The sequence below is a fragment of the Prunus avium genome, chromosome 1 (genome assembly GCF_965620075.1).
Source record: "Prunus avium chromosome 1, drPruAviu1.hap1.1, whole genome shotgun sequence".
Classification (NCBI taxonomy): Eukaryota; Viridiplantae; Streptophyta; class Magnoliopsida; order Rosales; family Rosaceae; genus Prunus; species Prunus avium.
Window position 1 is genome coordinate 44,076,815 of NC_142284.1, and position 25,794 is coordinate 44,102,608.

A 25,794-nucleotide genomic window follows, 5' to 3' on the forward strand; every position below is an offset into this window, starting at 1 on the left:
AAGAAAAAAAGAGTACAAACAAATTTCGGAATAAAAGAGAAAAAAAGAAACAGGTTTGTTGCTGGCTATGGGGTTCGAACCCATGCGCACTTATGTGCAGAAGATCTTAAGTCTTCCCCCTTAACCTCTCGGGCAAACCAGCTGTTGATGTTTTCTTCAACTCGAGTATTAATAAGTACGTACGAAACAAACTTGTATTTTAGATTTCAACTCCCAAGCCAAATCTTACAATTCTAGCTCTATCCTGGGAGGGGAGCATTTTTGCACACCACTTTAATCCAAGGTGTACCCCTAACCACCATTTTCAACATTTGACACATGTTTATTGACATAACTATGGTTGCATAAAAATAAAATAAAAAGTTAACTATGGTTATGCCAAGAGACACGTGTTAAGTGATGAAAAGGATGATAAGAGTACACATTGGGTTAAAGTGGTGAGCAAAAATATTCCCCCTGAAAGATATTATTATAATAACACTGTAATAAACAAGTCCTAATTTTTGGGGTCAAGTCTATGATAAAGAAGTGAGGGTGGATGGAAAAGAATAGGGCTGAATAAAAGTAAGAAAAGGAAGAGGTGAAAAGACAAGACGTAGTACAACATGTCATATATATGGAATGAGATTCCCTGATTCTTAGTTTTGTTGTATAATAATTTGATAAAGAAGAGCACAGTAAGAGAGCGTGAATGAGACTGAGAGAACGGTACTAGTACTGGCAGACACTACAAGTCATCAAAGACATCAATAACTCCACAGAACAAAGCTTCGCCAATCTGCCAAAGGGTACACCCTCATTTTGGGGAAGCTCCATCTTACGTAACAGTTGCTGTTTCCCAATATTCTCTGTTTTCGACACAAAACCAAACCCCTTTGTGTAACCAAATTCTGTTCATGTAGGGGAGGAACCCCAGGGAATGAGATGGTTGGAAGGTAACTAGATTGGTTGGGATTGGAGAGAGAACCAGCTATTCCTTTTGAAAATTAGCTACAAGAGAACCAGCCTTTTTGAGCAGACCCTCTTCTTTTAACGGTTGTGATTATGCCAGCCAGGAGGGGATTGACATTGAGACCACAAGGAAATCAATCATATTCATCTACACAGTACATGCATGTACGAAAAGGCATATATACTATTACCACGTTGGCCATTCATCATCAGCTTTGCTTTTTCAAAATTAAACATACATAATTAAGAATTCACATAAGAAGGTTTTGAATTAATGGTACAATATGCTGTTAAGATTTCAAAGGAACAACGTCGTGCATTTTAGTTCCAAACTTATTAATCACTAATTACATATAGTCAGATGGTTGTGAAGGATTATACGTACACATTGTATTGATGCGCGGAACCATTCATTATAGTTTGTATATTTCATTTTGTCAAAGTTTCCAACGTGGTACTTCATATTCTTCAACGCATAAATGGTGGTGTTTTGTAAGATGAATCTGAGTTGTACATGTGTGTATATGGGGTGGCAGCTTTAGAGCCATTAGATATGTGAGAGTAGATCAGACAATAAGTTGTGGTGAGTGATCCAGCTGTCTGACAAGATATATATTAGGGCAGCATAGATGGTACGAAATTAAGAGAGATGTCTGTTTGAGTTGAAAGGGCCTTGAAAATTTTCAAACAGGATATGAATGTGATGCCTGCCCTAAATCTCCATCCCAGCCTGCATTTAGATCTGCATGTTGGCGTTTTCACCTAAACATTTCTATATATACCCCTCAACCTCCTCTTCCTTCCTCGTACCTTCCCCTTTCTTGGCTATGCCCTCTATTTCTCTCTTTCTTTCTTTTCCATCAATGGTGCTGCTCATTCATTATTAAACTAGCTAGCATGCATGCAAAACTATATTTGCATTTCGGTGAAAGGCCAGCTAGCTAGCTCAAGCTCAAGATATCTATTTATGTTTCTCTTACATATATATATAGACTATTGGAAAAGGGAGAAGAAAAAAACACAACAGCAAAGCTAAAAAAGGAGAGCTAGTTAACGATTATGGAATTAAGGAGCTCTTCTTCAGTCCAGTCCGAGGCAGTTCGAAGGCCGACACTCAGCTGCTGACTCGTTGGTTCAAGAACTCATCAACTAAGCCATACAGTTTAAGTGTGCTGAAAACAGTGGTGTGGTGTGTTTCTGATCCAACGAAGCAGGAGCCGATAGGTTGGTTATTGCTGTCACGTCTTGGACTGAAGGGAGCTCCTTAAACCCTTATTTCATTTCCTTTCTGTCAAATATTTGATTAATTATATATCTACGTAGCTTTAACTTGCATGTAATATGTTATTTTCTCTTCATATTCGTGGTAATGATTTTCTGACTCATTATTATTTATCCGTACTCTTTCCAGTAGCTTGGTCTTCATGCAGAAAAGGCCATGTTTTTGAGAGATGATCAGGAGCTGCAACCGCCTGCTGCTTACAGATAACAGACTCACTAATTCATCGAAAGAAAATGTTAATTACTTGTTATTAAGTCTACCCCAAATTATTTCTCATGTGCCTTCAATTTATAGTTACGAATGTAAACTTATTAAATTGATAATTTGGTTAGTTACAACTTATAATTATTGAAACTGCATCATCTGTTCTCTAAATTGATTCCTTAATTAACCAAACATTAGAACACATGCTAAGCAAAGGAATACTCCGGCAATCATAGAATTGTTAGGTTTGTCTAGGAAGCATTTAGTTAATTCAGTTTTCTTTTATATGATTCTCTCTCTCTCTCTCTCTAAATAAAAGAAGTATTTTTCTTTTTAATTATGTACACCCTTTGGCAATTTCTTAAATATTTGAATATAATAAAAGGTACAAATAAGTTAAGGTTGTGGAGTTGCAGTGGCCGTCGATCTTGTTAATACCCCAATCATTTGCAAAATGTGCCTTTTTTTTATAAATAATAAATAAAAAACGAGTGGGCCACGGGAATAATGGACCAAGTCTGGTTGATAATGATAACAAAGCTAATTCCAGCTAAGCCCAACTTAGAGGGTCCAATATAGGTCAACTGTTATTACTTTATAATGGGCAACTCTAAAAATGAAGTGGGTTGTGTTGGATCCAAACTCAACGCGTGAGAATGATTCTTCGATATCCTAGCTAGTTCACATTTTAACGTTGCATATATTAGTTTGTTTTTATAGAGGTAAACATCTTGTAACATGGATGCGAAAGGATGGACACGCTGATTCGGCCAACTGATCAGATTATATATATATATATATATATATATGAGGATCGCTCAAGAAGAAAATAACTCGAAAAAAGGCAATACATAATTAATTCTATGTATTGGTATAATTATGGAAGCTAGTTAAGAGTTAGGACCCCCTTTGTGAGATCGAGTAAATGGAAGAAAAGCAAAAGTGTTGAGGTGGGCAGGCTCAAGATGATCAAAGCCAAGGTTGCCAAAGCGAAGCTCGGTCTGGTGTTCATCAACTGAGACTGCAAGAGACCCATGAGTTGGCATATAAAAGAATCGTAGGTGGTGTAATAGCGCTTCTCCCAGTCCAGCCAATCAGAGGGAGGCTCGTAGTTCCTCTCCACCATCTTCATCTCATGAACCCTCTTCCTCAGAACAATCATGTTCTCATCCACCAGTCTGCTCCTATAGAAGTTTTGCCGGTACGGCTCGTGATCCGCTTCTTTTCTGCTTGACGCAAACACCCTTGTAGCAGACCGTGCAGCTCGCTTTCGGTGTCGATCTATGCCTGAAAATGGGTTAAACGAAACAATGGAAGAAGAAGAAGAAGAAGAAGAAAGGAGTGAAGTTGATGCCATTGCTAATTTGCTATATTGGATTTGGAAATATTGAGTTTAATGGGGTATTTGGTGGTTCTAGGCGCTTATATTTATAGGCTTAACAATAATAATTGAGTAAGTTTGTAGATTAGGAAAAATGAAAGGTGGTGGGGGCATGTGACATGTGACATGTTACATGTGTTTGAGAGGCATTGTACGTACAAGGCACTTGTTTGCCTTAATAGCTAAGAAAGAAAGAATCTGGGAAAAGGAATTGGGGCTGCTAAACCGTGTTTTTTTATATTACTTTAAGAAGCACTTGCACTTTTTTAACGCGTAAATTATGTGGGAGATTCGGAGAAGGTTAGCCGAATTTGATCCGTGCCAGAATTTGATCATGCACTTGATTTGATTTGAGGGCTCTGATTCAATCAAGCCAGCCATCATAGTTTATCATGAATTAAAATGTTTGGATTGGAAGGGAACGAGTCGTTACGTTTGCATAACATGCAGCCAGTATCACAGAATCCCTCCTTCCTCAATATAAAACATGGAATGGGGAGTAAATGTAAATTATTGGGGGAGGTTCTTGGGACTTTGGGAGGAGGAGCTAGCTGCGTGTGCGTGATTGGATCGACTTGGACGGCGTTTATATAGTTTTATATTTGATGATTGCTTGCTCATGAACAGAATTAGAAAAAGAAAGACGCAAAATCCGGAGCAATAAAAAATAAAAGAATTACGATTGATGGAATATTATTGCATGATTCATCTACACTCCTGCTAATTATGTTTTTATATGAAACAACTACAAAAATCAAACTATATTCTAGAAGATTATGCGAGTTTCTCTATAATTACACTCATGCTAATTATAAATCGTATATAATGTAGGCTATATAAGTTAACTAAGTTTCAAATTATAAAAGAATAAAAACGAAGGTCTTCCGGTTGACCTTGTGAGTTAACTACCCATATCTCCCAACCCCCTCCTCCTCTCTTCACCGGTGACAGAGAAAGAAGTCAATATTGTGAAATAAATTAAATGATTAATTAGAGAAAACCATTATATATAATATATAATTGAGAGAAAGCTTTCTATTCCATCACATAATCTTAAAGAGCCAAGCCATGCTGTTCTAGAAGGAAAAAGTTTGGCTCTTTAAGATTGAAAAGAAGCTCATTCTTACATAAAATGTGGTTTTTACACTTGTCAAATTATTTTAATATTTTTTTTGTTTTTCGTTCAAACTTTGTCAATATTGCTAGAATTTGACAAGTGTCAAAACTCCATTAATTTTAAGACGAAGCTCCTCCTTAATCTTAAATAGCCAACCCATGCTCATTCTAGAATCTAATTATTTGTGTTTTGCTTTTATTTCCTCATAAAATGAAACTTATGATGTTATGGGGGATCAGTCACCTCACGGTAAAGTTGGAAAACACGTTGAAGACAAAGTAAATGACCAAAGATCAAAATGTCACAAATAATAATTAAATTTTCAACCTAAAAAAAACAAATAATAATTAAATTAAATATTGTTTATATTGCATGTGAATTGATAAAAAATTGTCACACATACAAGAGTTGTCACTATAATTACACAAGCTAATGAGCTAATAAGATCCCCTTGAAAATGTCCAACAAAGCAGCCGTAGAAATTGGGACGCTGAGTGTAATGAGAGCAAGCATTCCCAGAGCCACGCAAGGCCTTGTGTTCATCAAATGGGTTTGCAATAACCCCACGGCTTCAAAGATGTCCGAATTGTAATTACCATAATATTCCTTCTCCCATTGCATCCAATTTGCTGGGGGTTTATGATCATCATCTTGCATCTCCACCGCCATCTTCATGTCGTGAATTCGCATTCGAAGAACAATCATGTCTTCGTCAACAAGTTTACCATCGTAGTTATCACGACCGCATGATGCGAAAATCTTCAGAGGATGCCTCCTCCTCCTCCTCTGCATCTCAAATAACCCCCCCGTCTTCAGGTGCAGTAGATGAATGCGGGAATTGGAACATGGCGGTGTTGGTGGTGGCAGAGCCGAGTGAAGAGAAGAGATTAGCATTGTGCTAGACATTAATTATAAGCTTGCAAGCCTTCAAATGTCGGATTAAGGATGTGGTGTTGTTTTTGTTTGCGAACAAGGTACGTACATGGTACAGATATATATAGGGGTTGTGTTGTGTGTCCAATTGAAAGAGAGAGACCGCGTAGGAATGACATGTGGCATTTTGGCGCGTGACTTTTTAATGTTAGATTCCTAGAACTAGAAAGCGTTTGGCACATAGCTGCCAGGAGAGTGAACCCCCAAAGAAGTTTCTTCCTTTTGAAGTTATCTCTGATGGGGGCGGCAAATCTTATTGTTAATTAGATTTTGTAAATCTGGGGAAACAGTTGTTTTTCCGCGTGAGCAACAGGCGTTTGATTATTCAGGTATTGTTTCTCCTCTTTTCTTTGGACACATGCAGTTCAGGCATGATTTGAATTTGAAGCATCCCAACTCATTTTCATGTATATCAGTTATTATTATATCTTATGAGGGTATTTTGGTCCCTCTAGAAAGACATCTTCTCAGCAAATCTTATAAGCTACAGAGATGGATGCTAACGTGACACTATTACAAAATTGTCCTACGCGTTTTAGGTTGCGTTGATGTGCTACTCTTCTACAATCGGAAAAAGGAACACAACAATAATATAACAAATTATCAAAACGGGTAACCATTTTTTGGGCCCCATTCCTTCGTATATTATTTACTATATGATGTATTTACATCGAAGTCAATTCTGAACTTAAATGCGTACATGTAATAATGTGCTCACCTCTTAATACCCGAGTTTGATCCTTTTCCCCCCTACATTAGAATAGTTTACAATAAATTTTTGTAAAATGAATTTATGATTTCAAATTATATTAGCAATGGATACCCAAGCAGTAGAACTGTAAATATTAACATATTAGTATTCAAAGTGTTTATATGAGAACAAACTTCGTGGTCTTTGCAAACTGGACCGACCTGTTTACTATGACCAACCATATAAGAAAATCATCTTCACTCTGGTACAGCATAACATCCATTAAACGTACATTCTACATCAGACTTTTATGTCATGTCGCATAGAAATGGCTCATTTGGTCAGAAAATGGCACGAGGCTTCTTTATTGCTTAACATATCTCCTTTACTTAGCACCTGTATGAAACAAATCAATAAATAGTGGCACATGCGATAACAACACTACTAATGCCCAAGTAATTACAAACCTTCTAGGACAAACTCTGGGGCTTGGTCAATTGGGGGAGATGATTCAAGTGGCTGGTTTAATTCAACTTGATTGAGTGTTACAGGTGGTTCCTTTGGCTGGTTTTGTTCATCTTGTTCAGTATTTAAAGGCTCAAGCTGCACCTCTGGTTGGATTTCGTCAAGAGGTGCGGCCTCCAGCTGCTGGTATTTCGGTTTGTTTTTCTGAAGGAGAAGGTAAGTGGTGCAATACAAAAACAACAGTATTCTACTTTGAGCAATCATTGTATCCCTAATGTGACTTCCTCCAAAGGATATGCGTTCAAGTGCCTGCAGAAAAAGAAAGAAACAGAGTAGAAGGTATTAGATATAAAACTTCCTCGAGGACAAAATTGTCCACCTCATGAGTCAAATGCATGTATCTTGTTTGGCCATTTCATAGGTTCTTCCAGAATTGGTTCTTGTAATTAGTTTCTTTTAAGTAGAAGGTTTAGAAATGAATATATTAAGAAACAATCTCTTAGGAGGGACAAAAGGAATGGTAAATTGAAAATCATATACAAAATTGATTGGATCGTTTCTACCTCTATTTTAGGAACACACAATGAGTAGTATAACAACGTTCATACGAGATATAATACTGATCACCAAATAACGACACCTAGAGCTAGATATGGTTAGAGGAAGTATTTATTTTGATTCCGTTTCTTGAAAGTTTCCCTGTACCTACCTGTTCTCCATTTTGAATATCGTAAGAATGCTGATGATCAAATTGAAGACCCCTAAACTCATTGATGCAAAGACCTTGAAAAGCCCTGAAAGTGTACAAGGCAATATACATTCGTAAGGTAACGAAAACAATACTTAATTGTATAGTATCAACAAAATGTCTGTTTCTTACTGGCAAGTAACCTTTGATCTTACCATCTAATTAGAGAAATACGAGGAATCCAACGAAAGATAATTGGTGTATTCTCTGCATTGACATAATAGCCTCCAAATACAATAAAAACTGTCATAAGTGAGGGTCCGACTGCCATAGCTGCTTCAGTGGTTGGAACCATAGCACCAACAGTAAGACCCATAGCAGATGCAGCAAAAGATTCCACTGTCACAATACCACAAAACTTCCCGAATCTGAAAGACCAAAAAAATTGCAAGTAAACCTTGTGATCTGAACCAGCCCACTTTTCACAGAGTTAAAAATGATAAGGTTTGCAAAATGATATAACGAGGAAATGAACCAGCTATACAAGTATAAACAGACAATAGTCAATTCCATCTTCACCTTTCCCACTCCCCATATAGCATAATACTGATCTCTACTAAAAGGAAGAGTGCTAGGGACAGATGATTCTTTTTAAAGGTTTTTGTATTTTCCCTGCATCCCTTGTATATGTCTGGATTTTTGCAAAGAAAAACCACTCTGCTTATTCAGTGTCCAGTCTAAAATCCGATATATAGACATATATCAGTTTGCACAGGTCTATTGAGGAAATTATTGCCTCTTTTATAGGGAGTTATGCAGCTCCCATATATATTGAGCTGGCAAGTGTGATTATGTGGTTACCAGATCTGTTAGTGCATCTCATACAGCTATTTACACAATTCACTTTTTACAATTGCTTCAACAAAATTAGGAGGTTTCAGAATATCAACTCATGTTAAACATTCTTAACAATGACTTCAAAAACCTGGATAAAGCAGGATGAAGACGAGCCATGGGGTACAAAACGGCGCCAAACATTAATGGAAACGCTGCTCCAACAGGAATCTCAGCCAACAACTTAGAAAGAAGATAGGGTCCTAATGTATAAGACCCTTTTGCATGCTCTCTATTTACTATCGCACGCTCCTTCGGGAACACACCCACTGTCTTTGTGAGAGCAGCCATTGCTGTGTTTATCGCAGCAACCTGAGAGGAAATATCCATAAATAGGACCAAGAAACTTAAAAACTTATATTAGAGACACTAGTATTCAATAATTATGTTTTGAATATTCAACTTATTGAAAAACTGTCTTTCTTTCGCACATAAAGGTCATATAATCAAATTTGTAGAAAGCGTCGTCATTGCATGAAATGAGGAGTGTCTCTACGGGAGTTGATCAGGAACTTAATAACCATACCAGAATGCTTAAAGCTTGGTTTTCCAAATCACAAAATTGATAGAAAAATATAATAAGCAAAGACCTCTAAAATCAAAGTCCTTTAAAAAGAAGTATTTTCACACCTGAAGCAATCCCATTCTGTCTTGTATTGATGTCTGAGATCTTCCCATTCTCCAAAAAACCGATCCAAATATTATAGCTGATGCAATTGACATTCTTGCCCGAACTTTATTTGTTGGTCCGTCACGGGAAGCCTAGTCATTTGTTCAGAGATGTTGATCAGATAGAATTAACTGGAGTTAACATTCATAAAACAATCCAATTCATCATCCAAACCCACCTAAATACATGCATATCACCCTCACTGTTGACTACTCAAATGTTACTTAAAAAGTGCAGATGTTATGTTGATAACGAGTTATATTGTTATAAAGCTTTGTATGACATGGGAAGAGGAAGTGGCTAAAACAATCTTTCAATCAAAATGAATTAATATATTTTTACCATTGAAATTCATGTCTTGCACAATTTTTCAAACTGAGTTAATCTTGTTTTCGTCACATCAATATGCACATGAACATAAGGCATAAGTTATCCTTCATTCCATTTTAATAAGACTAAGCACGCAAGTAAAAGAACTTACCTGCATCCATGCACGCCTTAGGAGCAACCGGAATTGCATCCACCAACCTCCCTTCTTCTGAACTCTACTTTTCTTGCTGAACTTTGTTCTGTTGTTAAAGACTTCCCTTCTTGTAATCGGAGTTGCATACAGAACTAGTGATGATTGTTGTGAAAATGACTCAACAAGAGCATCTACTCTTTTCTGAGAAGAGAAAACACTTTCAGCAGAACTGTAGTCGATAGAAATAAGATCAGCTAAAAACTCAGCAGGGTTCTCATGAGCTGGGCAATGGTACCTGTTGAATAAATCATTGATTAGTCAATAATTTCACAACTTGACAGCTGCAGCTTGGCACAAGTACAGACATCATTTGGTACAAGTTATGGTCACGGACCCGAATTTAGAAAAGTATGCAAGTGGTTCATCATGTGCAGGACCAGCATAGACAAGTGCACCCTCTGTTAGCAACACGATGTCATCAAATTTATTATACACAGATCCTCTAGGCTGATGTATGGAGCAAATTACAGTATGTCCATCCTGTGCAAGCTGTCGAAGGGTTTCCATTACTTTCTCAGCCTGGAAAGCATCAAGCCCTAGAAGAATCACAAGTATATATTAGATGAAAACAAAAGGTGTTATAAAAAAACAAATGCCTGCTACAATAGTCATCCACCAGTACAATATAGATGCAGGGGATTGCTTACCAGTAGTGGGTTCGTCAGCAAATATAACAGAGGGGCTTGCAATCAGCTCGCATGCCAGAGACAAACGTTTCTTTTCACCCCCACTAACTCCTCGGACTTTCGCATCACCAACAATCGTATCAGCACAACTGACCTTTTGCAGCAAAGAAAACAAAGCAGCAACCCCAAAATTAAAAACGAACTAAATAAGCTCATAATCACAATCCTATCATTTTCCAAAAGTATGACATCTTCACAAATTATCAATTACCAACTCAGTAGATGAAACAACACTGAACTTCATCAATGCCATTAGCCAATCTTACCAATCCCAATTTGAACAACAGACTGTTCACATACTCGAGTCTCGCTTCTGCGGAAGATATATCCGGAAGCTGGAGCTCGGCAGCAAGAGACAACGTCTCTCGCACCGTCAGCTGCGAGAAAAACAGGTCCTCCTGTCTCACATAAGCAAACCTTAACCCCCCAAAAGAAAAAATTAAACAAATGAGAACCATAGAATAAGCAGAAATTCTAAATGAACCATAGAATAAGCTCTGAAACATAAACGAAAAGCTTACTTATAGGCTTTGTTAGGACTAGAATTTCCATTGACCTCCAATAGACCTGATAAATGTAACCGAGGTGACGCAGTTAGCTGACCCGCAAGTACATTTAGCAGCGTCGTCTTTCCTGATCCTGACGGCCCCATAATCGCTAACAGTCTCCCTGGTTTCGCTTCCCCGCTAACGTTCTTAAGCAGAAACCGTATCTAAGCATTCAAAATTAAGTTAATTAAACATTTGATCCTGAAAATTTTCTCTGCAACCAAACGTACATTACGATAAATTTCGTTTGAAAATTGAACAAATGAAAACTTACTGCTGCTGAGGACTTGTCAGAGAGAGAGCAGTTGATGTTGCGCCACCGGATTGTAACCGGAACCAATTTCCCGGAAATCGGAGTTTCACCTTTGTCGTCTGTCGCGTCATTATCATCGTCGCCGCCCTCGGTTTCCGGCGAGAGCGCTGGGCCTGGGCCGGATAAGAGCCGGAGCAAAAGCGCTGCGGCCACGGCAGCTAGAGCCTGGCCCACGCCGCTGCCTCCGAAGCCCAACACCATCTGGCCAACTTTTTTCCCGCCTAATTGAACCATTTCAGCGATAACCACTTCTCCTTTTCTTTTGCTACAGGCGGAGAGCTTGAGGCCTGACTGCTGAGCTCTGAGCTCTGAGAAGCTAGTAGCTTTCAGTAAAGAGATAATTCGGAGTAAGAATGTAGCGACGCCGTTTTAAGGGAGTAAGTTTCGCATGAGCGACACGTGTCCCTTTTGAGGATAAGAGGGATTTGCTCTCGTGTAGGCGGCCCACCATAGCCCAACCGGTCAAATGGGCCTTTTTTGACTACTGGCCTATAAAAGGCTCGGGTTAGCTCCCGTAAATCCAATCCAAACCCATCCGAATCGGGTTGGTGCGAATCGAAACAGATATCAGTTCTCTCAGTAAAGACATCCCGCTGTCGTTGAGACCATGTCGTCATCCGTCTTCTCCTTCGCCTGACCGCTTTGGTTCCTCTGAGCTAAAAGATATATGCGCTCAGATCATCTTGCCATGTTAGCAAGGCGTGGACCCCACCTGCGTCGTTCGGTCTTCGCTTGAGCCTCCTGAACATTCTCGAAACCATGGCGAATAACTCCAAGGAAGAGCCCAAGACCGGTCCTCAGCCCGATCTCTGGTACAACCTAACCCTTGGCCCTTCCTTCAAAGACGACTCATCCAACAAGTACTGCACTCTGCGATGTAAGTTTCATCCCTAACGCCTTGTTTGGTTGCATAGAAAATCTCCCTAATTTTTTTTTCGATTTTGAAATTGATTGCAGACGAATTTAAACCGGCGTCGATTGACAAGACGAAGCCGGGGACGCTCAAGAAAACAAAGGAAAATAGGGTTACGGTGGAATTTCAAAACAACCAATTGGGGAAACCGAATGTGACCTTCAAGGGGAGCAGCGAGGACTACAAGGATAACGACGCCGTATTGTTCTTCGACGGCCAGACGTTTCGGTTGGAGAGGCTTCACCGGGCCGTGAAGCAGCTCCGGCATGATCGTCAGCCCGGTGAATCGGCGGCTGGTGCCGCTCAATCGGGGTCCGCCGTGGAGCCGCAGCTGTCTCCGGTCGGCAAGGCCCCGAAGCCAATACATCATCCTAGTAGAACTGCATTCCCTGCTGTGCCGGTGAGTTTCTGTTAATGTAAATTATGATGATTCAATATTGGCCCTTGGGGAGTTTTAATTCAGTTCTGCAATGTAAAGCTATTTAACAACTTAAATCTATTTAAAGCAACTGAAATTTAAAACTATGGTTTCTTTTCTCTTTCCTCATGATGTTTAAAGTTTTTGCCTTGTGTGGATACAGGTTGAGGTGGAACGAATAGATGTTGGAATACCTGGGAATTCAGGTTTGTTTATATGCTTCTTTGTTTTGTTGTTGTTTTTGAAGTAAGCATATCCATTGAATCTTTTGTTTCTCAAAGTTTCTGTTTTCTTGATCTCTTAAGAGGATCGGAGTCGAATTGGATTCATTAGTAGACATTGCTTGTTTTTTAGTTGCAATGCACTGCATGAAGCTCTATGTGCTAGTGAGAACAGTACGGTGTATCTTGGGGTAATTACATTCTCTGATGATATATTGATCAAGATGTGCTATTGTACTGAATTTGCTCCGACAAAACCGAATTCTAACATTTTTGTATAATGAAACTGACTTGGAAGATTTTAAATGCATAAGCTCTGAAACCATTTGAAAGTGTCAGTTTAACTGTGAAGTGGTTTAAAGTGCAAGTGTGTGATCCTTAGTCAAATTGAAACCACATTTTGAAGTTATTGTTGAACTGTCTTTTTACGCGACTGAATTAATTCTTTCCTAGTGGAGAAGGAGTCCATTTTGCCTGATTGTGGGCGTACCTTCCTGTCAAATGTTTTCTTCGTAAATGATCTGTTGTTTGCATCGTATAGACCATGGTGCCTGCTTCGTCACCCAGTTGCAATACCTTACGCTACATGTTTGTGACAATTGAAACCCAATTCAAATTCAATGGGGCCCCAATGGTCTATCTTATATGTTACCTAGTATGTGATTACTAAAGTTGTACTATGGCAACCCCCATCTAAATGTTAAGAACTTGCAAGAGCTGTTCATGGGCCTAGTTATTTCTCAAAATCATGAATGACTTCAGAAGTATTAAGTAGGTAGTTTGTTGTGGACTCTAGGAAGCAGTTGAGTGGCGGGATTCATGTTCATGTAAGGACCAGTGGCCACTTGTCTACCTTGCTACTTTGTTGGGCTAACTTGACCTTCCTCTCGACTTTTTGAAGTCTATTGGAAACAATTAAGGATAAGATTTCCATCTTGCAGATGGCTTTATTCCTCTATGCATTGTCTTGTCCAAATACTAATGCTTTATTCCCCTATGCTTGACCGGTTATCATATATCCTAATGCTTTATTTGTTATACAAACAGGTGCAAAAAGTGCCAATAAAGGTGTGGTTGATTACTCATCTGATAAACTGAATGTCTCTGCTGCCTCGCCAGACCCTAAGAATGAGGAGGTCGAGGAACATCAAGATATAGATATTGAAGAACTTTTTGGCAGTGTATCGCCTGAAAACGGGAATGCTGCGGAAGATGGAGCTAATGCTGGGTTTGATATGAGTATGCGAAATCAAAATGAAAGTGATAATGAGATTGCTGATGTGGATGATAGTGGTGATGAAGTTGATAAGGGGCCAAATGCTGCAGAAGCCCTTCGAGCCCAGGTGAACGCAGAGGGGAGGGAAAAGCAGACTTCTACTTCCGGTAGTAGCAGTGGAAGTGGGAGCAGCAGCAGTGGAAGTGGCAGTGGTAGCAGCAGCAGCAGCAGCGATAATGAAGGCAGTGATGATGATTCAGTCAACTCCATCTGAGAAATCGGGCAACCTTGATCTTCCACGTAGGTTGTCCAAGACAGTCCAGCGGATGTTTACGGTGGTAAACCGAGGCTTGAAGAAGAAAAGAAGATAATATATACACCCTGTTATTTACACATCCTATTATTTTGTGCGATCGTGAATGATGCCACTTAAATTTGTTATAAGCTTGCCCTGTTTGCGTCACAATGTTTCACTTGAAAATTTTGACAATAAAAAGAACCAAGTTTTGCTAGTTGCTACCTTTGTGATGGTAAACAAATCAATAACGAAGTGGTTTGCTGGGGTAGGCACATGATGTCGGCTGTCGGCATCTTAAACTTGAGATTCATATAATATTACTAATAATAATACTTATGGTATGGAATATGGTCCATGACTCTTTATGGCTCGTGACATTCCTTAATTATGTATCATATTAAGAGACTAGCAAGCAGTCATTATAATATATGAACAATAATTACATGGCACCTAATTATTGCTTATAAATACAGTTATCCCTTTCGTCATCGTAAGGTAAGCCTACCAATCTTGAATCTACCAAGGCTTTAAAAACCCAATGCCATTACATCATCACAGACGTCACAATTGACACCTGTATTAGTGGGATGCAGATCTCCATTTCCACCCACAAAATTTGCTATTTGCAGCAGCTTTCGTGAGTGGAATTAGCAAATGCTATGAACGAAAAGGCAAACCCAAGCAAGTCCCGGATAGTGGCGGCCGCAATTGCTTGTCGTATATTATTCTCTTAGCCCGAGAGCAAAAGAACGTAAGCGCCGCCCCGTAATCCAATCGCCCAAAACACGGGCCAAATCAAATCCCCAGGAAGAAGAAGCAGAGAAGATGGAACGTGTGTTCACGCGTATTTACGGGCGTGGAGGTTTTCTTATTTATTTAAAAGTTTTTAAACACACCAAAAAAATTAAATTAAATTAAAAGTTTGTGTGTGTGTGTGTAACTTATACTTTTATCATTATGAGATCAAAGAAATCAAAACTCCCACAGGGAAAATCGATGAACTCCATTTTCTTCTTCATCACAACAATTCTTAACCTGAAAATCCTAACCCTAGCACTGTTACAGAGCCAGAGAAAGCAATTATTTTAGAGAGAGAAAGCCAAAATTTGACAGTTTTTGATCTAACATTTAACGAAAACAATTACTTCTGTAGCTCAATCTGTAAACACCCACATGCTCATTTGCTTTGCCATTCAAACAACAACCACCCTTTAGCTTCAAACCTACAAAGACCAAGATCCTCACTGACCCATTACCTAAACCCGTCTGAAAACCTAAACTTCACTATACCCACATCCCCAATTTCATTGATTTGACTCAGCAACGCATATGCCCCAACTCCACCAACAACAAGCAGCTGAAGAACCAACAAAACCGACCCATTATGGGAGCTGAGAAGAAATGGCTCCTAACGCTCTTCTCGGCCACATTCCTCTCTCTCCTCCTCCTCTTGCTCTCCTCCATCTCTGCCTTCAGCTCACCCAAACCCTTCCTTTCAATTGTCCAGCACGGCTCTCACTACCCGCCCGCTTTCGCTTACTACATATGGGGCGGCCGGGGCGATAGGGGTCGGATCCTCCGGCTATTGCTCGCCGTCTATCATCCGCGAAATCGCTACTTGTTGCATCTCTCGGCTGATGAATCTGAAGATGAACGGCGCCGCCTTGCCGCGGCCATCAAGGCGGTGCCAGCAATTCGAGCATTTGGAAATGTGGATGTGGTGGGCAAGCCTGATCGAATCACCTACATGGGCTCTTCGAATATTGCCACCACGTTGCGCGCTGCGGCGATTTTGTTGAAGGTTGACAGTGGGTGGGATTGGTTCGTCACTTTGAGTGCTATGGATTACCCACTTATCACTCAGGACGGTATGCCAATTTTTTCAATTTCTTTTTATTTTATTGGGATTTCGTTTTCCCTCCTTGCCAAAGCTAATTTATTTACCTGTTTGGGAAATTAAATATGGTCTAAAAGAGTTTTGATTTCGTTTATTTTATTGAATTTTGTCTGAATTGACTGAAAGAATATGGCTCTTTGAGTTAGTGTAAGTGTGTATCTAAGGAAGCATTTATGTGCGTTTCCTTCCTTCATTATTAGTTTAAAGTATTTATATACAAGAGCGAGGCTGGCATAGACCAGTTTGGAGCCACAGATCTCCTCCCATAAAGAGAAGTCCTACCTCGAATTTCCCTTCTCTAAATGTCCTCACCGATTCATGTATAGGAGCAAATGAAATTAATCTTTGTGTACAATGGGGAATGTGTTGTGACATTTGTAGAAGAACTTGATGTATTGGTAGTTAAGTTTTGTGAAACGAGATTGGCCTAGGCTGCTGTTTCTCTGACCTGGTAACTCCAGTTCTAGTGAACTTAATGTTGTCATGTCAGCTCCTTATGCTGAACTTAATTACTTTAGTAATTTTGGTCTGGAGTTTACTTTTGAATCAAATTCCTTTTAAGAGTTGGATGGTTCCCTTGAATCCTCCCTTGTTACATGTGGCAAGGGGCACAACCCTCAAGCATGGGATAACACATAACTCTTGTTGCTGGATTGGGTTCTGACAGTCCTAGCGTTCAATATAGGCTTCGGATTGTATAGGCCAAGGGATTCTAGGTGCTTGTCTGTATATGCAATTACCCAGGAACCAAATCCCTAAGAAAAAAAATGGCAGAAACTTATCAGGATAGAGGAAGATATTTAGCTGCTGGGATTAGTATTTTCATCAAAATCTAGTCAATTTCACTTGGGACGTTTTATTTGTCTGTTATCCGTTCAAAAGCAGCTTTTGTACTTACCTGAATTTTAACTCTGATTCAGGCGACCAACTTGGTTCCCACTTTTATGCCTTCTTGGTGTATATATAAATTTTGAGTACCGGCATATCCCAACTTACAGAAGTTTTTCGTGGATCCTAATGCAAGTGATGGGCCTCTGGCAATTCTTTGAAGCTTATCTGTCCAAGGGAGACAATAATTCACTTATTTCATCCTTGGATGTGATGATCTATTTGCCTCTTTTTCTTTTCTTTTTTTCTTCTTTTTGATCAATCAATTTGCCTTGTTTGGTGCAAGTTTTCTTTCCCAAGGCTTATTGAGGATATCATGGCCCATTTTCTTGTTATGTAGTCATTGACTTTGGTAACCCGCCACCCTTTTTTTCTTGATTCTATATTGTTGTTACTGTTATAGCTTTATTTATTTCTCTTTAAGGTAAGGGTGAAATGCTCTAAAATGTCTCAGGCGTTTGTTTCAATTCTTTTGGTGATTCTTCTAACATCATCTATGTACTCTAATTACATTCTGCTGTTTTCCTTGATAAATTGTGCCAACTTATTTATTTCTGCTTCTGTTTTGTTCTTTCAGACCTGTCTCATGTGTTCTCCTCTGTTAGAAGAGATCTCAATTTCATTGATCACACCAGTGACCTTGGATGGAAAGAGTAGGCAAACCCTTTTCGCTAATTTTAGCTGTAGTGTTCTGGCACGTATGTCTAATTGAACTTGAACCCATTTATTTATTTTTATTTTTATTTTTATTTTTATTTTTATGTAGGTTGCATAGGGTCCAGCCAATTGTAGTTGATCCAGGGTTATACCTAGCCCGGAGGAGCCAAATTTTCCATGCTACAGAGAAGCGGAAAACTCCTGATGCTTTTAAAATATTCACAGGCAAATTTTTACACACTTCTTATGTAAGGATTACCCTTATGGGTATGCTTCCCACATGTGGAACTGCTAATTAGAAACAATTCTCTCTTGATTTGCAGGTTCCCCATGGGTCATCCTGAGCAGATCCTTTCTGGAATTTTGCATTCTTGGTTGGGATAACCTTCCCCGGACCATGCTCATGTACTTTACGAATGTGATGTTGTCCCAGGAAGGATATTTTCATTCTGTTATATGCAATTCACCAGAGTTTAAGAACACTACTGTGAACAGTGATTTAAGATACATGATCTGGGACACTCCCCCCAAAATGGAACCCCACTTCCTCAATATCTCGGATTATGATCAAATGGTTCAAGGTGGAGCTGCTTTTGCCCGACAATTCCAGAAAGATGACCCTGTGCTGGACATGGTTGATGAAAAGATCCTCAAGCGTGGGCGAAATCGAGCTGCCCCAGGGGCATGGTGCTCAGGCTGGAAAAGCTGGTGGATGGATCCATGCTCTCAATGGGGTGATGCCAATATCTTGAAGCCGGGCCCCCAAGCGAAGAAATTTGAAGAGTCGATTACTAACCTTCTTGATGACTGGACTGCGCAATCAAATCAATGCCAATGAAGATGTGTGAATTGAAAAAAAGGATCTTCAGTTCAGATACTTGGTGCGGTTTCCTATGATCTAAACTTGATGATTAGTTTGGAAGACTGCCAACAGCAGAGATACATTCTTTTGGCCCCCTGAAGCGCACTTTTTTTGGGGTTCCTCCAGTCTCATGCTTGACTATTGTTTATAACGGGGGCAGAGTAGAAGGGAGAAACATAGTGAGTTCGCTTGAGGTATATTGGGCTGTACTGTGGCATAGTAAGAGGGTCTCCCTCTTTTGTGCTGCCACTGCATGCTGTTGTATGTTCTACTTCCGATTAAATTAGGGACTGTTTGAATGTTGGATCCAAAATTCATTCTTTAAATTCTAACGTCTTGTATCTTTTTCACAGTGAATGTCTCTCTCTTGTTTTTTTAGATCTGATTTCGTTGCCAATTTCACCAATAAAGAGAGGCCATGGAAAACAATTAAACTCACCCCTTTTTTCCTATTTCGATATAAGCGATATCGGTGGGTAAATGTTCTTAACCATTTAAAACCGCCAACAAACTCACCTATTTTTCAGTTCAAAGAAAATAAAAATAAAAATAAGCTATCCAACATCCCGCCAAAGTTAAACCCCCAAATGCGAATACCCTTAACCAAAGCTTACTCAGTTCTCAGAATTCGCACCTTCGGTTGAACCCAATCTCCTTGGCTCTCAAATGGGTCTCTCTCGATTTTTCAATCTTGTATCAAAACCATCCAAAAAGCCCATCAATTCCTTCCTTCCGTTCCCCAATCTTCGTTCAACGCCAACCAGTCAAACTGGTTCTCACAGATCACTTACGACTTCACTACGAAGCATCAAATTCACAAACTTCACTCGTAATCGAACACTACATACTGAAAATCCATCTGGGTTCCTCAGCAATCGCACTGGTGGTTTTTATAGAGCAATTCACGATGGCCTAGGAAAAACCCAAGTGCCTGATGAGGCCAGTGACAAAATCCCAGGTGCAAATAACCGCGAAATCACCGAAGATGCTGAAAAAATCTGTAGAATACTATCCACCAGCAACTCTAAATCCCCCATCGATAGCTTTCTCGATGGTACTTCAGTTGAGGTGTCGCCGGCACTTGTAGTCGAGGTCTTGAAAAAGCTCAGCAATGCCGGCGTTCTTGCGCTTTCGTTTTTCCGGTGGGCAGAGAAGCAAAAAGGGTTTAAGCATACTATGGAGAGCTACAATGCTTTGATTGAAGCTCTGGGTAAGATCAAACAGTTCAAGATGATATGGGAATTGGTGAATGACATGAAGAGTAAAGGGCTGTTGAGTAAGGAGACTTTTGCTTTGATTTCGCGAAGATATTCGAGGGCCAAAAAGGTTAAGGAAGCGATAGAGACGTTCGAAAAGATGGAGAAGTTTGGAATGAAGGTAGAAGTGTCGGATTTCAATAGACTGATTGATACTTTAAGCAAGTCGAGGCAGGTTGAGAAAGCACAGGAGGTGTTTGATAAAATGAAGCACGCAAGGTTTAAACCCGATATTAAGTCGTACACTATTTTGTTAGAAGGATGGGGTCAAGAACAGAACTTTTTGAGGTTGAATGAAGTTTATAGAGAAATGAAGGACGAGGGGTTCAACCCGGATGTTGTGACTAGTGGTATTCTGATCAATGCGCATTGTAAAGCTAAGAAGTATGATGAAGCCATTGATTTGTTTCGTGAGATGGAAGCAAAGAATGTCAAGGCTACACCTCATATTTTCTGTATTTTGATTAATGGGTTGGGTTCTGAAAGGAGGTTGAGTGAAGCCCTTGAGTTTTTTGAACTAAACAAAGCAAGTGGTTTCAAGCCGGAGGCACCCACATATAATGCTCTTGTTGGGGCTTACTGCTGGTCAATGCGGATGCATGATGCGTTCAGGGTGGTGGAGGAGATGAGGAAATGTGGGATTGGTCCCAATCCTCGAACTTATGATATAATCTTACATCACTTGGTAAAGGCTCGAAGAACAGAACAAGCTTACTCCGTTTTCCAGCAAATCAGTAGGGAGCCTGGCTGTGAGCCAACAGTAAGTACGTATGAAATCCTAGTGAGGATGTTTTGTAACGAGGATCAAGTGGATATGGCATTACGGGTTTGGGATCAGATGAAGACTAAAGGCGTCCTGCCGGGAATGCACATGTTCTCCACATTGATCAACAGCTTGTGCCATGAGAATAAGTTAGATGACGCTTGCAAGTACTTTCAAGAGATGTTGGACGTGGGCATTCGACCTCCAGCGCAGATGTTTAGTAATTTGAAACAAGCCCTTCTCGATGAGGGGAGAAAGGATGATGTAATAAGTTTTGGTCTGAAAATTGACAGACTGAGAAAAACTCCATTAGTTGGTTTGCGCTAAAGAGATACGTCCAAGTATTTTTGGAAGCCTTCTATGCACAGTTCAGCAGGCCTTAAGGGCTCGGCTATGCTGATGTATTACTATAATTACAACTTGTTATAACTATTGCCACCAGAGGATTTTAGAGCTTATTTTTGCTAAAGTCAATGTTCAAATTGTTTATAAGTTGCACAAAATGTAGGGAAAAGCCTCTGCTGGTGATAAGGCCCTTGCGCATTACTTGAAGAAGAAAATGAAAAAGAAAACAGAAAAGAAAAGTGCAAAAATCAAAGAGTCTAAAACATGAACTAGAATGAAGTTCATTGAATCCACAAATATACATGAATTCCAAGCAATCTGAATACAGCCCTCTTATATCTCCTGTAATTCTGACTAGTTTAATGTACCAAATTTAAGGATCATGGCAACAGCTTTTCTACAATAACTCCTCATAGATGCAGAACTTGTTCTTCAGAGAGATGCGTAACAAAATTGACAATTCTTGCATGCTACTGAATACTAATATAACCAGAGAGCAAAAGGCTACCAAGATTGCTATGTTATGTAGGCCTTACAACAAAAAAATGGCTGTGACTAATGGTACTCTCTTCCTCGGGGTAGCTGTTACCAAATTCAGACGGAGCCACAGTCACTTGCTCTGTTTGCTCTGTTCTATGTGGCACCTCAAGAACCTCACTGATTCCGTGAACCGCAAGCCAGCCATTGTGATACACTTCCGGAAAAATGACCGACACACCATTGAGCATCAACACGTCTTGGGATCGAGTGATATTGATGGTAAACCCCATCAGATTAGTCCTCAACACCGTCCCATCATTGAAACTCACCAAATCGCTCCACAAAAGCCTGCAGGGCACCACATGGCGATGAAAGATGGAGGATTGCTCACTCAAGTTCCCAACTCGGTTCATCAAGACTTGGTCAAATGGAGCAAACACAGTCATCATGGTCTGGTACTTGAAGAAAAACCCACGAAATTGCATTTCAAGAAACGAAGCCATAACAGAGCACCCTTTCGACCTCAGCGCATTAGAAGCTTCACTAAATGGATAATAAGCACCCCTTACCTCCATCGCCTCGTTCGGGCTCTTCGGGGCCAAGCATCCAAGATTCTTGGGGGTGTAGCTCCGAAGAGGACCCAAAATCCGGAAATGCGGGTCCAAGAACCTCTCAATTCCGAAAATTATCAACGACCCGTCATCGAAAATTGGGGAAACAGTGATGGGGACGTTGTTGAGTGAGACTCTGGGGTCGTTGGCCAAAGTGGTGACGGAGAGAGAGTGGTCAGAGAGTAAAGTTGAGATCTTGGCGCCGAAAGGCAGGGACTTGAGGGATCGGAGAGAGAAATAAAGGGGAATGATGTGGAATTGCAGGAGGTTCAGCGGTGGCTGACCGGAGTGAGAGAAGGCAGCGTCTGTGGGGGCGAATATGGTGAGAGAAGGAGACTGGGAGAGGAGGAGGGTTTGAGAGGCGAGGTCGAGGGTCAGAGCCATGGAGGTGTAGCCGAAATCTGAGAGGATTTCGGCGGCGTTGACGAGGGTTTGGGTGGGGAGGGCGGAGGAGAGAGAGAGAACTGAGAGGACAATGAGAGAGAGAAGGATTTGGGCTGCCGCCATTGTTGGGGGGTGTTCTTCGTTTCCTGGAGTTTGGAGAGGGGTTTGGTTTTGCAAATGAGTCTGGGTGTAGTTGCAGATTCAGAGAGTATAATGTAAGGGGAAGGTTGTTTTTGGCGGGTTAAGATTTGACACGTGGACGTGTGGGATTTGCTCTGGTGGAAGGGAATTGAAAAGTTAGTTAAGGGAGTTAAGGAGTTTGTTTGTTTAGTTCAGATCGCCAAGGCCCATGATGGCACTAAGTAATAAGGAGAATAAAAAAAAGATGAGCTGGGCTCATAAGAAAAAAAGGCCAAGGCCCATGATGATTTTAATTAAGATCGACCTTAAATAGCCTTTCCGGCCTATCCAAACGAAGATGAGCTGGGCTCACAAACCTTGAACACAAATGAATATGTGACAAAGAAACTTAGTCAATCCAACTAACTAGTCCAGTAGAAAAGGACCTTGATTTACAGACAAGAGGTTTTAGGTTTGAATCCATACGGCATGTTAGTTGTATGTGTGTGAAATCCCCCTCTCTAGTTTAGACTATCGCTTGTCCTAAAAACCAAAAAACAAACCTAGTCAAATAAGAGCAATTGGAGGAAAATTTTGTCCTTGTGGAATTATGCAAATTGCTTTGAGGCCACTCGAAAGAGAATGATAAATTGGCCAACGTTATTAGTGTTTATATATTGTAGTTAATGAGCTGTTTTAGAAGGTCGCACAAGCAACAAATTATAGTATTCCAGTCGCTATGCTTTGCTTTGACTTCCCCACGTAGGGTTTCTTGTAGCGATATTTTCTACTAAATAATATAAATTAATTCATGCAATTTTCTTTCTTAATTGATTATGAGATTTGCAGTGCATCTCACGGTTAGTAATCCACGTCATGCATGTAGTGTATCTTTTTTCTTTTTTTAATGGATTGAAATGTAGTGTATGTGTTACAACTTACATGCGTGTCTGGCAAATAAAAAAGGTGTTACATGCATCTACTTATTTGGTGACTAATTCAACGCAATCTTAAATTATGTCATTTCAATTTTCAAAATTTCAAATTGGACTTTTAAAATTACATTAATTGTATAGGCAAATATGTGTATGGTTTTTTGAGTGAGCCTAGTATCATGCTGAGATCAGGTGGAGCTTGTGATAATCTCATCGAATCATATGAAAACAAATGGTGATCAAGGTAAAGTTTCTTACACGAATTAAAGATTGATGTTACTGAGAACCATATTTTTTTAAACACATTTCTTGTAAGATTATATTTTTAGTGACAGTAACATGGATGTGCCTACAACGACGTTTACCAAAACCCCCAACAAAATCGCCTACACATATATCATCACTTCCGATTTGCATGACCTTCCAGTAAATTTCCAAAATTATGTGGCCTTCTATACTTCACTTCGATTTTGCTCTTGACCAGTCAAACTGTTGATTATTAAAACCAGCACTCAACGATATATCTATTTCATCAATACAATTAAACGCACAAACCAGCACGCAAATATATATATATATATATATATATATATGTAAGTAAGTATAATATACAATTGAATGTATATATTTAATCATAGGCTCATCAATCAAGAATCTGAAAACAGTTGGCTGGAATGGAATGATTGGATAGTTTTTTTATTTTTATTTTTTAGGAAGATCCCAAGTTGCTGAAAGATTCATGAAAGCCAACTCATTTTAGTAGTACGTACTTGGTTTTGTTGCTGTCATGATGATGATGACCGGTGGTTCAAATCAAACAGCGGGGTAATTTGCTCAAATTAATATCTTTTTCCCGGGAGTAGAAAATCTGTAAAGTTGGTGCAACTTGTGGTGGGTTTCTAGTTAGCTATTTAGACTTTCTCTTCGTTTACACATATGGTGACTTTTAGTTGTCTTTCATTTAAGGGTTTGAGGAGCCCTACATGCAAAGTTATGATCCTAAGAAGTCCCGGGTGGGGAGGGCCGACCACATCATGATCACTCTCACAATGATAAGGGACCCATACATTTGGGGTGGGACCGGTGCACGGCCGAGAAAACTCTTATTATAATGGTGCACACAAATGATGTGGTTAAACGGCCTCACTTAAGACTCCATGATCATATGAAAAATATCACGATTATTGGGCCAAGTCTAGCAAGCATCTAGCCTCTTAAGTAATAATTGAGCAGCTTTTTTCCTGCCGTTCCAAATTTATTTGTTCTCATGCTTGTATCTATTAAATTTATGTTCTTTGTTGTTCCTAAATTTTTGTTCTAATTCAAAAGAGGAGTAAAAGACAAACTGATGAATGAAATATTTCCGGAATAGTACATTTCCTTTTGGAAATTTGAAAGAAGCCCATGTTTGGTGGGGTGCCAATAATTATCAATGCATGTTGACTCATGCCACAACATAATTGTAGAAAATGACATGCAAATCACAGATGAATTATGGAGCTAGAGCTAGCTAGGTGTCAAGGCATGCAAACCATGAAAATTTCCCCGAGTGGATTCTATATAGCTAGCTAAAGGAGATGTAGACCAGAACTTGATATGGGCTCAGACCGAAAAAGTAGCTTTCTTCTAGCGATGTTTCACCTAATCCCTTGAATAATTGGACCCAAAACATAAATTCTGTTGTTTTTTCTGCTCAACCTCAAGAACCATACAAACTTCAGATTTTTGCATGACATATTTATTGCGCCCTGTTTTCTCATCCCTTATTGACTTGCAATGGGTTTGTGATTCACGAGTCATTACAAAATACTACAATAATATGATCACGTAGTATATTTTATACACATGTTATAATAATATAAGTAGATATTGTTGATGCTATTTCCTAAAAGAGAAAAAAATAAAACTCAGTTGGCCACCCATATATTAAAGTACATAAAATGTACTGCATTACCGGATTACTATAGTATTATATAAATTTTCGTGATTCGCGGATGAGAATGAGATGAAAATATCTGTGTTTAGTGGATGTATTAAATGAAATTTTGACATTTTCAACTCATGATTCAGTTCAGACAATGAGGTAGTGTTTCATACCGCGTAGATTGGGAAAAAGGTGGGCTGGAGCAACACTTTCATTTCATCCTAGCAAATGATGCAAGACAGATGGGCTCAGATCATTCA

At 39.6% G+C, this 25,794-nt stretch overlaps 7 protein-coding genes and 1 non-coding gene across 9 annotated transcripts; 3 read left to right on the forward strand and 5 right to left on the reverse strand.

Annotated features, from left to right (window-relative positions):
- Positions 1–59: 59 nt before the first annotated feature.
- Positions 60–142, reverse strand: TRNAL-UAA (transfer RNA leucine (anticodon UAA)). Its single transcript has one exon. It is a non-coding gene; the product is annotated as a tRNA-Leu (tRNA).
- Positions 143–3,212: 3,070 nt separating this feature from the next.
- Positions 3,213–3,886, reverse strand: LOC110765396 (mediator of RNA polymerase II transcription subunit). Its single transcript, XM_021968511.2, has one exon. It carries the CDS (start codon positions 3,792–3,794, stop codon positions 3,324–3,326), a length of 471 nt encoding a protein of 156 aa, XP_021824203.1. The 5' UTR covers positions 3,795–3,886; the 3' UTR covers positions 3,213–3,323.
- A 1,393-nt stretch (positions 3,887–5,279) lies between these two features.
- LOC110765412 (uncharacterized) lies at positions 5,280–5,913 on the reverse strand. Its single transcript, XM_021968534.2, has one exon. The coding sequence runs from the start codon at positions 5,839–5,841 to the stop codon at positions 5,365–5,367; it is 477 nt and encodes a 158-aa protein (XP_021824226.2). The 5' UTR covers positions 5,842–5,913; the 3' UTR covers positions 5,280–5,364.
- A 784-nt stretch (positions 5,914–6,697) lies between these two features.
- Positions 6,698–11,676, reverse strand: ABCG7 (ABC-2 type transporter family protein). Of its 2 annotated transcripts, XM_021968499.2 has the most exons (12): positions 11,308–11,675; positions 11,007–11,197; positions 10,752–10,902; positions 10,447–10,579; positions 10,134–10,335; positions 9,758–10,034; positions 9,237–9,368; positions 8,698–8,918; positions 7,928–8,140; positions 7,734–7,818; positions 7,027–7,333; positions 6,698–6,955 (listed from the first exon to the last, which is right to left on the reverse strand). In XM_021968499.2, exons 1-12 carry the CDS (start codon positions 11,578–11,580, stop codon positions 6,945–6,947), a joined length of 2,196 nt encoding a protein of 731 aa, XP_021824191.1. In that variant the 5' UTR covers positions 11,581–11,675; the 3' UTR covers positions 6,698–6,944. The 2 variants fall into 2 exon arrangements, with proteins under 2 accessions (XP_021824191.1, XP_088102508.1); XM_088246382.1 differs by having other exon boundaries at positions 6,698–7,333; positions 11,308–11,676.
- Positions 11,677–11,879: 203 nt separating this feature from the next.
- LOC110765383 (RNA polymerase II transcription elongation factor) lies at positions 11,880–14,626 on the forward strand. Its single transcript, XM_021968500.2, has 4 exons — positions 11,880–12,223; positions 12,304–12,659; positions 12,841–12,883; positions 13,946–14,626. The coding sequence occupies exons 1-4, from the start codon at positions 12,106–12,108 to the stop codon at positions 14,386–14,388; spliced, it is 960 nt and encodes a 319-aa protein (XP_021824192.1). The 5' UTR covers positions 11,880–12,105; the 3' UTR covers positions 14,389–14,626.
- A 700-nt stretch (positions 14,627–15,326) lies between these two features.
- LOC110765453 (Core-2/I-branching beta-1,6-N-acetylglucosaminyltransferase family protein) lies at positions 15,327–19,073 on the forward strand. Its single transcript, XM_021968587.2, has 4 exons — positions 15,327–16,280; positions 17,775–17,850; positions 17,964–18,079; positions 18,178–19,073. The coding sequence occupies exons 1-4, from the start codon at positions 15,797–15,799 to the stop codon at positions 18,690–18,692; spliced, it is 1,191 nt and encodes a 396-aa protein (XP_021824279.1). The 5' UTR covers positions 15,327–15,796; the 3' UTR covers positions 18,693–19,073.
- A 130-nt stretch (positions 19,074–19,203) lies between these two features.
- LOC110765456 (Tetratricopeptide repeat (TPR)-like superfamily protein) lies at positions 19,204–21,223 on the forward strand. Its single transcript, XM_021968589.2, has one exon. The coding sequence runs from the start codon at positions 19,383–19,385 to the stop codon at positions 21,060–21,062; it is 1,680 nt and encodes a 559-aa protein (XP_021824281.1). The 5' UTR covers positions 19,204–19,382; the 3' UTR covers positions 21,063–21,223.
- A 110-nt stretch (positions 21,224–21,333) lies between these two features.
- LOC110765462 (putative fasciclin-like arabinogalactan protein 20) lies at positions 21,334–22,774 on the reverse strand. The gene has a single exon (XM_021968598.2). It carries the CDS (start codon positions 22,676–22,678, stop codon positions 21,602–21,604), a length of 1,077 nt encoding a protein of 358 aa, XP_021824290.1. The 5' UTR covers positions 22,679–22,774; the 3' UTR covers positions 21,334–21,601.
- Positions 22,775–25,794: the final 3,020 nt, after the last annotated feature.

Bases quoted from the DNA above. Each gene is read 5' to 3' on its own strand.
- LOC110765396 (XM_021968511.2), bottom strand. From the start codon at position 3,794: ATGGCATCAACTTCACTCCTTTCTTCTTCTTCTTCTTCTTCTTCCATT.
- ABCG7 (XM_021968499.2), bottom strand. From the start codon at position 11,580: ATGGTTCAATTAGGCGGGAAAAAAGTTGGCCAGATGGTGTTGGGCTTC. The intron at 10,035-10,133 runs GTCCGTGACCAT...TTTATTCAACAG, and splicing joins GCATACTTTTCTAAATTCGG to GTACCATTGCCCAGCTCATG. The intron at 9,369-9,757 runs GTAAGTTCTTTT...ACAAATGACTAG, and splicing joins TAAGGCGTGCATGGATGCAG to GCTTCCCGTGACGGACCAAC.
- LOC110765456 (XM_021968589.2), top strand. From the start codon at position 19,383: ATGGGTCTCTCTCGATTTTTCAATCTTGTATCAAAACCATCCAAAAAG.
- LOC110765462 (XM_021968598.2), bottom strand. From the start codon at position 22,678: ATGGCGGCAGCCCAAATCCTTCTCTCTCTCATTGTCCTCTCAGTTCTC.
- LOC110765412 (XM_021968534.2), bottom strand. From the start codon at position 5,841: ATGTCTAGCACAATGCTAATCTCTTCTCTTCACTCGGCTCTGCCACCA.
- LOC110765383 (XM_021968500.2), top strand. From the start codon at position 12,106: ATGGCGAATAACTCCAAGGAAGAGCCCAAGACCGGTCCTCAGCCCGAT. The intron at 12,660-12,840 runs GTGAGTTTCTGT...GTGTGGATACAG, and splicing joins CTGCATTCCCTGCTGTGCCG to GTTGAGGTGGAACGAATAGA. The intron at 12,884-13,945 runs GTTTGTTTATAT...TTATACAAACAG, and splicing joins TGGAATACCTGGGAATTCAG to GTGCAAAAAGTGCCAATAAA.
- LOC110765453 (XM_021968587.2), top strand. From the start codon at position 15,797: ATGGGAGCTGAGAAGAAATGGCTCCTAACGCTCTTCTCGGCCACATTC. The intron at 16,281-17,774 runs GTATGCCAATTT...TTGTTCTTTCAG, and splicing joins CCCACTTATCACTCAGGACG to ACCTGTCTCATGTGTTCTCC. The intron at 17,851-17,963 runs GTAGGCAAACCC...ATTTTTATGTAG, and splicing joins AGTGACCTTGGATGGAAAGA to GTTGCATAGGGTCCAGCCAA.